Genomic DNA, 12,179 nt, shown 5'->3' with positions numbered 1-12,179 from the left:
GGACGAATTTGGATTTTGAATGGATGGTTATTGGTAAATTAGAACCAACTTGCATTTATTTTCAGCGACACGACAGCTGTAGCAGGAACTGATTGAAAGGAACTAAGAACAAAAATGGAAATTTTGTTTTCCAAAATTGTTGTTCGGTAATTGGGCACTTATGGATGTGGGCTTCTTTATCAAATTAAATATACGGTTCATGTTAAAAAAACTATCTTTTTCTTCTTTACAACAAATAAAAAACCATTACTTTGAAAGCTGATAATTAAAAAGAAATTAAGAATGTTAGGCATACATTAACTGATAAACATAAACATCAACATAAATGTTTGCTAGCTATTTATACTTGATTCAAGAAGCTTGTCAAATTCTCTTTTATATATATACATATATATATAATAGTATGATCATGAAAGGCTTGTTTGGAACCAAAAAAAAAAAAACATAATGAATACTGTTTATCAAGATCTCATCTACATCTCTTTTACCTTTGGTTTAGCCTGCAATTAACAAACCAGATCAAAACATTAATTGCAGCAAATTTAAGACATTCAATAATCTTCTCCATTTACAAATATATTGTAGTCACCATAACAAAACAAAACAAAACAAAACATATGTATGAACTACGAAGACTTCTGTTACAAAATTTGTTAAATTATAATACATGGAGAAATCTCTAAAAGAATAATCATGATAATCCCATCATTTTAATTAAAAAAAAAAACAGGTGAAAACACAGTTATGCAAACCACAAATACCCATAATACAATGCAGGATCCTGAGCCCAAGTTTTAGTACTGTTGGAGGAACTGCTGCTCAAGTGCCATGTTGCCTTGAATGAAACTGTGGACGCTGACTACTAGATTGTTGTCTATGCCTAGGCGTAGTTGAGGAATGAATGGAACCGGATTTAGAGGACTCCTTTGGTCTTTCCTTGTTTAGTGATTCGATCCGTTCTAATGCTTCCACAACTTGTTTCATCGATGGACGATTTTTAGGATCATGCTCTAGACATTTCAGAGTGAGCTCGGCTGTTTGTGTTGCTGCCTTAGATGAATACTGGCCCTCAATCCGTGCATCCATAAAGGTTTTGAACTTCCTTTTATGGGATAGTGTTGGTTTAAGCCAATCCACCAAATTTTGCTGTCCATCTGGTCGTTTTGTATCCAATGCTCTCAAGCCTGTCATTATCTCAAGCAACAACACACCGAATCCATACACATCGCTCTTCACATATAAATGTCCTGTTGGCATAATCGGAACGTTAACATTAGCAACTGCAAAAGTAAGTATTGTTGCACACATGTGAAATGCTACTTGAATGAGTAGCCTCATGTTTAGCAGTTGTCGAACAATATATCAAGAATGGAATGGCATATCATCATATTACCTGTTGCAATGTATTCAGGTGCAGCATAACCATATGTTCCCATAACCCTGGTAGTTACATGCGAGTCTCCACCAGAAGGCCCCAATTTAGCCAAGCCAAAATCTGATATTTTTGCATTGTAGTGCTGTAGAATCAAAACCATTATGTGTTGCTCTCGGAATGGGAATATTACTTTATGATTGAAAAGTAACATGATGGATTCCTTTATTACAAATATAGCAAGACAGGCAAATATTCATTTGTTCTATTGAATGGTCACTGAATTTTAGCTCTATCAGTCTACTTCAAATGCTATATATCCATTGAAATCTAGTGGAGCATAATGAGGCAAATAAGGACTAACCCCATCAAGCAATAAATTAGAGGCCTTGAAATCTCTAAAAATGACCTTCTCAGAAAAGTGTAGAAAAGCTAGACCTCGAGCAGCTCCGTTGATGATTTTAAGCCTGGTTTCCCAAGATAAAGGTTCAACTGATGGATTTCCTGCATAAACAAATAATCAAGCAAATCAAACATGAATTATCCATGGAGATGAACTTTTTTTTCTTGTTTATATTCGAAAGTCTTAAGCTTACTTCTAAATAGATGATTTTCCAAGCTTCCTTTCTGCATGAACTCGTACACAAGGAGCAGCTCTTTATCTTCCCAACAATATCCCAACAGCTTAACCAAATTGGGGTGAGATAACCTTCCTAGAAAGTTCACCTCTGACTGCAAAAAAAAGACGAATTAAATGCGGAAAAAACAAAAAGGCCATACTAATTGCTGGCACTGATAGACGGAGTCTTGAATGCATATGACTATTCAAAGCTGTTAAATTCAAGGAATTGCCAAAAAATACAGCTAGAAGAAAGTGACGGTCATCATACAGAAACATAATAAGTCATTAGAGCTGCAGATTATAGTCAATCGTTCTATGAGAAAATAGGTCAGACATGAGACGTGGAACCCGCATTGCCATCATGTAGTTAGAAAATTTCTTTGGTGGGGTTAAGAAATAAAGGTTTAATTTGACAAAGCTAAAAGCATCTTGCTTTTTCTTCTTTTTTTCCCATGAATCTACCGGCCGGCCGACCGGTAAATTATTAAGGTCTTTTGTTATTCCGGTATTCGTTTCTTGAAGGACAAGATAGAGATGAAATTGAAGATAAACACTAACATCAGAAATTTATGCATCTACCTGCCACTCTTCAAAGCCTTGAACACTTTCTTGCTTCAATTTCTTAATGGCAACAATCATTCCAAAGCCAACCTTGGAAGGTGTTAAAGTTCTCTCATCCAACCAACCTTTGTAAACCTTACCAAATCCCCCTTCGCCCAACAGTGTATTGAAGTTCTTAGTTGCAGCCTTTAGCTCTGCAAAAGTGAAGACTTTCAAGTTTGATGTTTCCAGGATTTGCCCATCTGGTACTTCCTCCTCCACTATTTCACTTACTGATACAGAGAATTGACTCCTGCTGTTGCTAATACTACTGGTTACTGAAGATTCCATGTTGTTGCTGCAATTATTTGATGTACCTGTTGCAGAGAAACAAGCCCGTTGACTAAAAGAAAACTAGCATAAACACAACACCACACAGTTAAGGTAAGAACAAGTAATTAACCTGGGGTAGTAGGAAGATTGGTGGAGCTGTAAACATGAGTAGTAGCATCTGTATCAGAAGAACCAGATCCCCAGCAATTACCCATATTGATATATACAACAAATTCTGCTAAATCTCTCTTATCAAAAGCCTTGTATGGGGAACAAAAACAGCATCCTTTGCAATACAATTTAGAACTGTTAAAGTTGTAGATAAAAACGCATTTGGATATTTATATAATAAATCAAAGATAGTGGAAAAAGGTGGGGTTTTCAAGCTTTTTTTCTTGTGTGTGTGTGTGTGTGTTTTGTTCTATGCTTTTAGAATGGCCCCCTTGCTTTCCTGGCTGTTGCAAGGAATCAACTTTCCAGTTTCCTCGGCAAAAAAAGAATTAAATTTTTTGCTTGTTTGAATATAAAAATAATGGATAGGAAAAAAAACGTGACTTATATAATAATATTTTTGCTACTGTTCTGCTCTTAATATTGTCGTTTACTAAAATACTATAGCTTCACCAACCATGGAAGCTGAATATAGGCGCGTGATAACTAACCATGACGTAGCAATAGATTAATTAATTGATATGGGTAATAAAGTTCAGTTTACATTTTAGTCATTTAACTTTAAAAAATTACAAAATGGTCATTGAATCATTTGAAAGTTTTTGGTTAATTCATTGAGCTATTTATACTGCTGCTATATGGTCTTCTGCTAGATGTTATTCCATTTGTTGATGTGCACTGATTCATTATATTAATTACCGAATCATCGCTTGGAACATGTTAGTTGAACTTTAAAAAAAAATTAATAACTTAGTGTCTTAAATAAAATTTTTTAAATAATTTAGTGATTTAAATAAAATTTTTTGAATAATTATTTTTGAAATTGAGTAACCCTGTAATTTACCACTTGAATATTGCAATGGCAGCACCCTCTGGCCTGCTGTTATTACTTTGATTGTAATATCTAGGTCACGTCAACTTTCTGAATGAAAAGATGATGATAATGAATAACATCATTATTCATGAATAAGTTAATTTTTGTTTATTTATGGTTAACGTAGAAGGTAGTGGTTATATGAACATGAATAATTGGTTGGTTGAATTCAGAATGGGAATGGAATTAACGAGTGCACGTAGTAGGATAGTGTGTGGTCAAAAATAAGTGGAAACGCATAGAGCAGCACTTATAAAAAAATGAAACCCATTAATAACATAATAAACATTCCTACTCCTACTCGGTTTTGATGACCATTGTCTCATTGGATGACCCTTTTTTTTTTATTAAATTCCTACGCTGCCTCAGGTGATGGTTTCCAAAAGTGAAAAACATAAAAGCATATCAGAGAGAGGGACTTTAAAAAATAAAAAGATGAAAATGGGACCTATGAAACTGAAATCCACCGAGGGAACAAAAAGCTATGAAATTTCAACCTCGGTTCTAGCAGACGCTTCATATCTAGACGTGTGTACTTCATACGTATAATAACATCTAAGCTAACTGTTCTTTCAAGCTACATTGTCCGAGTATGGGTAAAACTACACTGAAACTTGCATACTATATTAAAAGTTGGATTTTATATTTTTTTTATTTAAATAATGAATAAATTAGTCTTTATATGATAAATCAAAGAGAAAATTAATCTTTCTATTAAAAATTTCATCAAATTCTACTGTTAAAAATTTATTCTTATATGCCAACTTATGGTATAAGTGGCTCACCGCGTGTTTTTTTTTATTCCATCAATTACACTAGTTTTTAATAGTACACATGAATGAAAGTTTTACCAGAAAGTATCAATTTGCTCTTTGATCTTACATACAAGCCTAAATTACCCATTTTTTAGTATAGGGGAAAAGCAATTTGACTTCTAGCATAGAGGCTTCCATGATATTTTTACCTCCAAAGATGATTACTCAAGGAACAATTAAACATCATGAAGGTAAAGTGAACACTACCTAAGACTCAATATTCGATACATAACTGAAAATGTTAATCAATGCCTAGTAATATATTAAATGTGAAAATTATTTTAAAATGATAGTGAAAAAGATCATTTACAAGTTTTAAATTAGCACCACTTAAAGGACCCATACATATATGAAGCCTGTAACGAGAACTTTACAATGCATTTGCTCATAGTCCTAGAGCATAGTGACTAGTGACAATATTGGCCAGGCAAAAAGTTCACATAAGGAAGTGTTTATCTCACTATAGTCCTTAAGTAGGACTTGGTGAAGTAAGAAATATATCAATCATCTAGTTCAGAAAGTTGATCACTGAAAACTGATAGGTGCTAATTTTTAAGAGCTCTAGCTTTATGTCTTCGCTTGAAAATGTCCTGCCTAAACCGCTTCGTCTCGCTCTTTAATTCAATGAAAGGTTCCTTCTCTATACTTTCTTTCTCTGTCTCCAACATCATTCGCCTCTTTGCTACAGCATAGGCTGCAGCCTCGTCTTGCTGCCGCTGCTCTGCCTCTTCCTGCATAATTTGTGTCTTCAGTCGTTTTCTTTCAAAGAAAATCGCAGCCAGATAAAAATAAGAGCTGAATTCAACCATCAGGATGGTATACAGTAGTATCAAACCCCCTTCCCTCGATAAATATATATATTTTTGTGGCAAAATGACAGCAAAAGGGAAAGAGAAAGGACCTGGAGATCACGAATTAGACCATCAAGGGACTTGATCTTCCTGTGAGGCCAGCGAGGAATACCAAATTCTCTGCATTTCCTTTTCAGGACAGTGAGACCAACGTTCAAATTTCTAGAAGCTTCCACTATAGGAAGATCGAAGTATTTTGCAAGATCTTCAAGAGCAATTCTGGCTACATCCTTAGAGTCAGCTCTTTTTTTCTTTTTCACTGCAACACCTGCAGTTTTCCCTCAATTTTGAAGACATTATGCTTCATAAATAGCAGACAAATTCAGATCTTAGAAAGGAATGCACACAAAAAGAGCTAATCTGCTAGTAAAATGCAGAACAAATATATCAGCCATTATTCATCAATGTGAATAGCTGCTAGTCTTCAACTAATGAATCTGAGAATGACAAGTCATGGGAAAATAAAGGCATATGGAATACCTTTTCACATTTTTTAGGGACATATAAATGAAAAACCTTTTTTCCACACATGTTCGTACATATTAACAATAAACTGCGTGTTTGTAGGTCAACATTAATACAATTCAGAGTCCAGAGAAGTTTGGTATATGCAATTATGAAGATTACAAACACAAACTAAATCCTTGTTCACAGAATATACGACTTCTTATTCATGTGCATTTACCAAAAAAAGGAAGCTCTAAAAGAACCTGTTGCATTTTGTTCGGTTTGTCGAGATTTCAATAACTCAGAATTAGCGCCTGAATTAGGGAGGCAATTAAGATCCTGATCAAGTACAAGAAGACTTCTTTTCAAGTGGTAATGATTATCTCCATCCCTGGTACAAGTTTCCTTAGATAACTCCCTAGATGGTCGTCTATCTTCGGTGCCACATCCCCTCTGGAAAATCAATTGAAGATCATTTGCAAGTGTCGGGATAGACTTCAGCTTCGGGTTTCTGCATGATGACTAAAGTCATTAAAGCATCATTAAAGCAAAATAGAAGTCAATCAAGGAATGTCAAAACTTGCTCGAAAAGACATGGAAAAAAAATGGAAGAAGTTAAGGACATTTGCACTTCCTACTCAAGCATGGGTGGGATTGGAGTGTAGACTGGACCTTGTTCTCACATTAAAAGTCTTTAACAGTGAAAACCCAGGTGAGAAAAAGTCCAACTAAGAAAAATCAAAGTATCGATCCAATTTTACCGGATGTCCCCAGAGGGGCAGAAAAATCAAAGTATGACATATGGACAATATGCTATTGGTAATGAAGGGTTTACCTTGATTTTGCCTACCTGGTTTCGGTAGGCAGAAGTCTCTTGATAAATTCACATAAATGACACTCAGAACAAAATGGCTCCATTAAAAGTTTGTAACAAAGGAAGAAAAAGAATATCTCTATCTAATTCTTAATATGGTTAGACATCAAGATGACAAAACAATGGCCCTAGCAGAACAAGGAAAACGAAAATAACCAAATACAACATTGCAATCCATTAAAGACACTTCTAATTGGCAAATCCTCTGCTAAGATGCCTCAACTATTGCAGAACAATGGTTTCAAGAGACATTTTCTCAATCAAAGTGAAACATGATAGTTGATGAGATGGCTCAACAATGATGTGACAATAAATGCAATGTGGATGCATAAAATGTGCATCCGAGCACGAAATCTGGTTCTTCTGATTTTTTATTCTGATGTTTAATCAACATTTCTCTTCTAAAATTCCAAATAATTAAACAGCTTTGTCTTGCACTGAAATGCTCAAATAAAAAACCGGACTTTGCATGCACGTGTGATAGACGAATCAATCATCCAGGCATAGAAATAAAATTGATCCCAATTCATAGAACCAATCAGTCTAGCAAATGAGTAGCTGAAAAGAGAAAATGTGGAAACGGCGTACCTGGAAATGGAGAGTAAAGAGGGAATGAAGAAGAAACGAGGAAGACGGTGGGCATGAAAAGCAAAAGAGCAGAGCCACAAACCGATAACTCTGCCTTCGAAAAGCTCGTGGGCTGGTACCCCCTGCAATAGAAGAAGAGGGGCTGCTGCAGTTTCCACGTAGGGGCCATCTTTTCTGAACACAAACTCTCTCTCAACCTCATTTTCCTCTCCATTCTCCAATCGGTATACATGCAAGCTTCTGATCAACTCTGCAAACAACACCAAAAGAATCCAAGAGAGGCTTTAACCAAGCACAGAAAAGAAAATCTAACAAAAAACCAATTCTTTAATCATAAAGCAGCATTGGTTTGGTTTGATGAGGGTATGGGATTAATTAATTACCTTTGTTGATGGTATTTTCAAAGACTACGAGAGTTGTCAGGCAAGGGCCCTGAGACAAGTCCATGAAGAAGAAGAAGAGAACATGAATCAAATGTGGGATGAAGTAGAAGAAATAGAAAAGGACAGGCAGGCAGGCAGACAGAACCGAAGGTCTACGGTCAAGATGGACAAGTTTGCATGAGTCTCCCAGTCAGTCTTGGACCATGGTTTTACGTTCTATTTTATTATTATTTGTTGGACTGTATAATGATAATAATAATGTAAAAGCATCTGAATAGTAAATACATGGTGCATATGCTTTAGAGTTTTGATGATGTTATATGTTGTGTAAAATTACCATAACGCCATTAACAACACACTTCCCCTCCCCCCCCCCCCCGGGCCAATAAAAGCCAAAATTTGGGTAAGAGATGAGATGACCCAACTGTTTCTTGTGTTGGAGAAATGGAGAAGGCTAGGACGAGGGGGCAGTAATGACCAACCAATCTCTGCTTTCGCCACTTTAAATCAACGAAGGTATTTAATTTACCTTGGCCGCATGTCTGAGAAGTGGCATTGGTAGTTAGAATTGGGCCCCGCTTTTAAGTAACCTTTAACAACCTTCCTTCTTTTCTTTTTCATTCTTTTTCTTTTAGACCAAAAGAAAATAATAATAATAATAATAATAATAATAATAATAATCCTTAAAGGCTCAAACTAACAATAAACACTTGTGTCAGTCATACAGTCAATTTTGTCTTAACAAATGCATCCTCTCTATCAAGTAAATAAAAAGTATGCTATTGTAAATACCATATCCTACACAAAAATTCTTAGCTTCCCTACCATGTGTCCATATTTTGGAATTGCATGCCCCCTTGGGTCTTTTGCCTTGTTCTTCATCACTACAAGTCCAAATAGATGATTACTAGATATCACAACAGCATCCTCCAATCACTTAAGCACAACGTTGGAAAAACAATCCATGATTGTTTGTTGGATATGCTCCACTAAGTAGAGAGAACAATTGCATTCACCCACCATCATTCTCACGGTTCTCCAAGGAGGAGGGGCAGGTTAATCTACTAAAATAACTGCCAAATTGGTATCCAAAGGAAAAAGAATAATCAACCAAAGTAAAAAAAACGAAAAAGAACACATCAAAATTTTCTCACTTTTGTCTCTTGACAAATAAAATGAATGAATTCTACAATACATGTTATTCCAAAGTTCCTGAAGTGAAGAGGCAGCGCATACAAAACTATTTTGCTAGATAAGTCCTTGGTTCTTCTAGACCAGTCGACAAACAAACTTGCCAACCTTGGTACACAATATCAACCAGGATATGATTCCAACCTGCAATTTTGGAGGTTTAATCAGAAAACCAATCAAAACTCATCAAAATCTATCCTTCCATTATTGTATCCATTTATCCCATACAAGGAATGGGCAAATTTGACCCTGGAGATAGGCCCCATTATAAACAACCGCGATAAGAAAAACAAAACCCAGAGGGAGAATTCAATTCCTGATTCTATCACATGAGATCGAAATTAAAATTATTATTAGAGTTCAAGATATTTTTTACCAGGACATTGTTGTTTAAAGAATCCCGTGTCTTCCAGGGACCTTACCTGCAAAAAGGTTGTTTGTCATATTCAGTTAATACACAACTGGTTTTCTCAAATTTTGTGTTATCCTCCAATCCAATTGCTTCTTGTCAACTCTTGATGTTCTTATTTAATTTGATGCATTTCAGACCTCAAGGGAAAACTTTAATTTCTGGAGTACGTCACTAAGAAGCATGTCTACAGCCCTACCAAACTTGATAGGTATATGATGGAATGACCCATGCATGCTTAGACAAATTGTTATTAACCAGTGAGAGGAAAAAGAGGGAAAACATAACACAAGAATTTGCCACAATCATTGTAGTTCATTACCAATTGGTTGCACAAGTTGTTGAGATATGGAAGCAACAGTAGACCTCCAAAACCAGAAGATTAGCACAACATTAGTTATGACCTACACAAGCAGACAACACACTAATTAAGCAAACAAGCATACACAATTTCTAGACAGTTCCATTAAATACAGAACCACCTTCAAGATGAACAAAACTTTCAGATACAAATATAGGACAGCTTCAACTCTTGGCTGCGATCTGCCTGATCTGGACATCCAAGTTTTTCTTCTGTCAGTACAGGTGATATAGAAACAACTTGAGGGGGGGGGGGGGCAAAATAACTAGAGTATAGCAAACAAGGTTTTGGTGCTTATAAAATGATGCTCTCTTTCTTGAAAGAGAAAATAACAAATATATGAACCATAAACAAACAAGAAACAATATCTAATAAAAGTTCAAGTAATTGAAAACAGTTACGACCTCATTCAATACTCAGGATTAAATTTGTCCTTGCTTGTTAAACTTACCAATAAACAGAGAGTAGGTTTCCCCTAATACACCTAAAACAACCTGATAGTCCACAAAACTAGAACATAAGCTTTGTTCCATAGCCTAAATCCTAATCAAATCTCTGTATCAACAATGTATCCTTTGATTGGCACAAAATTTGGATGAAACCAAAACACCACAAAAAGATTGTTAAAAGAATCAAATTCATATTAGCTAATACGAAGAGAAAATCAATAAGTCATTTACCAATGGCTATGCAAAACAATTTGCAAGTTCATTCAGCTGCCATCCTCTTAAGTTTGGCTGATCGTGCAAATGTAGACGGCCTATGAATTTGAATAGATTTGTTCATCATGCAATTGTGACTGCTAAGCTGAATAAATAAAATTCAATGTTAAATCACTTACTGCGAAAAGGAAGCAGCATCTTTTAAAAGCTGCTTAATCTCTCCACAAAGTTGGATTTCATTGTCAGTCTTGGATGCTCCCTAACCATGTAAAATGAAAATCTAGTCAACAATTTGAAAATCTGCAACATAATCTACAAATCTTCGAGGGGACTTAGGTACCTTCTTTAAATGTAGCCATTTGGTGGCAAATTGGAAGATGATGACAAGGAATAAAATGAGAGGAGCTGCCTGGAATCATCTTTCTTCTAGGATTTCTCCTTCTCCCATTATCCAAGTCTAGCTACAAATATTTGTTCAGTTGCAGAACTAAGCATTTATTCTTCCTCTTTACAAAAGCATGTGATTTACTAACAATAAACTTTGTCAGCTTTGTTTCAAAAGGCAACTCAAGGTAGATGAATCTTACTTTAACTCCCTACATAAACTTAAATTTAAAAGATTTTTTTTTCTTTTTTTACTTTCTGGCTTTCATGGATCTTTCATGTTCATGAGTTGTTACAAACCAATATTAAATCCCCAAATTTTTAGTTCCAAGGAGATTTTGAACACCTAAATAATAAAACCATACATCAGTTCCATCTAAGAAAAACCATGGGTATAGAATTAGGAACAGTCAAGAAAATGGAAATAAGCGATGGAAGACCATTTATACAGGAAAAGGGAATCAATGAACAATGGAAATTAATGAAACTAAAAACAACTCGTGTGAAAATTTAGGCTTTTTTTCTTTTCAAGCTAAAATTGTGATATCATTTTCATTCAAAAAATCAATATCAATAGGTCTTCATTCTCATGCCCCATCAAAATCACCGGTAAGTCAACCAAAAAAGATGTCTGACGGTGAAAAAAGAAAATAAAAAAAAGCGCCGGAGAGGACACACACCTTAGAGATGGCGGGATTCAAAGTTGATAGGTTGGTATTCTTCTTTTTGAAAGTAAAGTTGATGGTTTGTTATGGCCTAATCCATCCAACATGGGTTTCTTTCTTTAAGTGGCTTCAGCCCACATCCTCCATTCGGATTCGGCTTAGGCAAGGCCAGGCCTGTCCCGATTATTGAGTTTTTATTTATTTATTTAATAATTTATTTTAATTTTTATGATGAAAAAATTATATTTAAAGTAAAAATAATTTAAATTTTCTTATAGAAAATTTATTTTTTATATAGAATATATTTATGAAAACTTATTTTCTTAGCAATAATTATGAAAACAAAATTTATTTTATCAAAATAAATTAAAAAGCCAAAACTTGAAGAAAAACAATTCAACTTAATGATCTGGTTGAATAAATACCAAAAACTATCAAATCTAACCAAACTTCCTCCTAAATTTTTTCTACTATTAATAAGGTTAATTATAAGATACACAAATTAAAAATAATTTTTTTAATTTATTAAAGGGTCCAACGGTAGCGAATTTGATTATCTTAAAATAAGATAATAAATTTAAATGTTGTGAATTGAAAAACAACTCAAGAAAATTTTGGCACTCATTTAAAAGTCAAA

General features: G+C 34.7%; 2 protein-coding genes across 7 annotated transcripts; both read right to left on the bottom strand.

The window, feature by feature from the left end:
- Window positions 1-531: 531 nt before the first annotated feature.
- Window positions 532-3,483, bottom strand: LOC107937828 (probable serine/threonine-protein kinase PIX13). The gene is made up of 6 exons (XM_016870808.2): window positions 2,998-3,483; window positions 2,574-2,911; window positions 1,969-2,104; window positions 1,737-1,876; window positions 1,394-1,517; window positions 532-1,247 (listed from the first exon to the last, which is right to left on the bottom strand). Exons 1-6 carry the CDS (start codon window positions 3,080-3,082, stop codon window positions 820-822), a joined length of 1,251 nt encoding a protein of 416 aa, XP_016726297.1. The 5' UTR covers window positions 3,083-3,483; the 3' UTR covers window positions 532-819.
- A 1,505-nt stretch (window positions 3,484-4,988) lies between these two features.
- Window positions 4,989-11,576, bottom strand: LOC107937794 (protein RKD5). 6 transcript variants are annotated; one of them, XM_041089497.1, is made up of 12 exons: window positions 11,558-11,576; window positions 10,834-10,954; window positions 10,673-10,752; window positions 10,512-10,591; window positions 9,953-10,022; window positions 9,793-9,874; window positions 8,696-9,483; window positions 7,871-7,919; window positions 7,488-7,737; window positions 6,289-6,536; window positions 5,629-5,846; window positions 4,989-5,458 (listed from the first exon to the last, which is right to left on the bottom strand). In XM_041089497.1, exons 7-12 carry the CDS (start codon window positions 8,750-8,752, stop codon window positions 5,273-5,275), a joined length of 1,008 nt encoding a protein of 335 aa, XP_040945431.1. In that variant the 5' UTR covers window positions 8,753-9,483; window positions 9,793-9,874; window positions 9,953-10,022; window positions 10,512-10,591; window positions 10,673-10,752; window positions 10,834-10,954; window positions 11,558-11,576; the 3' UTR covers window positions 4,989-5,272. The 6 variants fall into 6 exon arrangements, with proteins under 6 accessions (XP_040945431.1, XP_040945432.1, XP_040945430.1 ...); XM_041089498.1 differs by lacking the exon at window positions 11,558-11,576 and having other exon boundaries at window positions 8,696-8,943; window positions 9,066-9,483; window positions 10,834-11,017; XM_041089496.1 differs by lacking the exon at window positions 11,558-11,576 and having other exon boundaries at window positions 8,696-9,205; window positions 9,438-9,483; window positions 10,834-11,017.
- Between the last annotated feature and the right edge of the window lie 603 nt (window positions 11,577-12,179).

The sequence above is a fragment of the Gossypium hirsutum genome, chromosome D03, assembly GCF_007990345.1.
Source record: "Gossypium hirsutum isolate 1008001.06 chromosome D03, Gossypium_hirsutum_v2.1, whole genome shotgun sequence".
NCBI lineage: Eukaryota > Viridiplantae > Streptophyta > Magnoliopsida > Malvales > Malvaceae > Gossypium > Gossypium hirsutum.
This window is presented reverse-complemented; position numbering and strand designations above follow the sequence as displayed.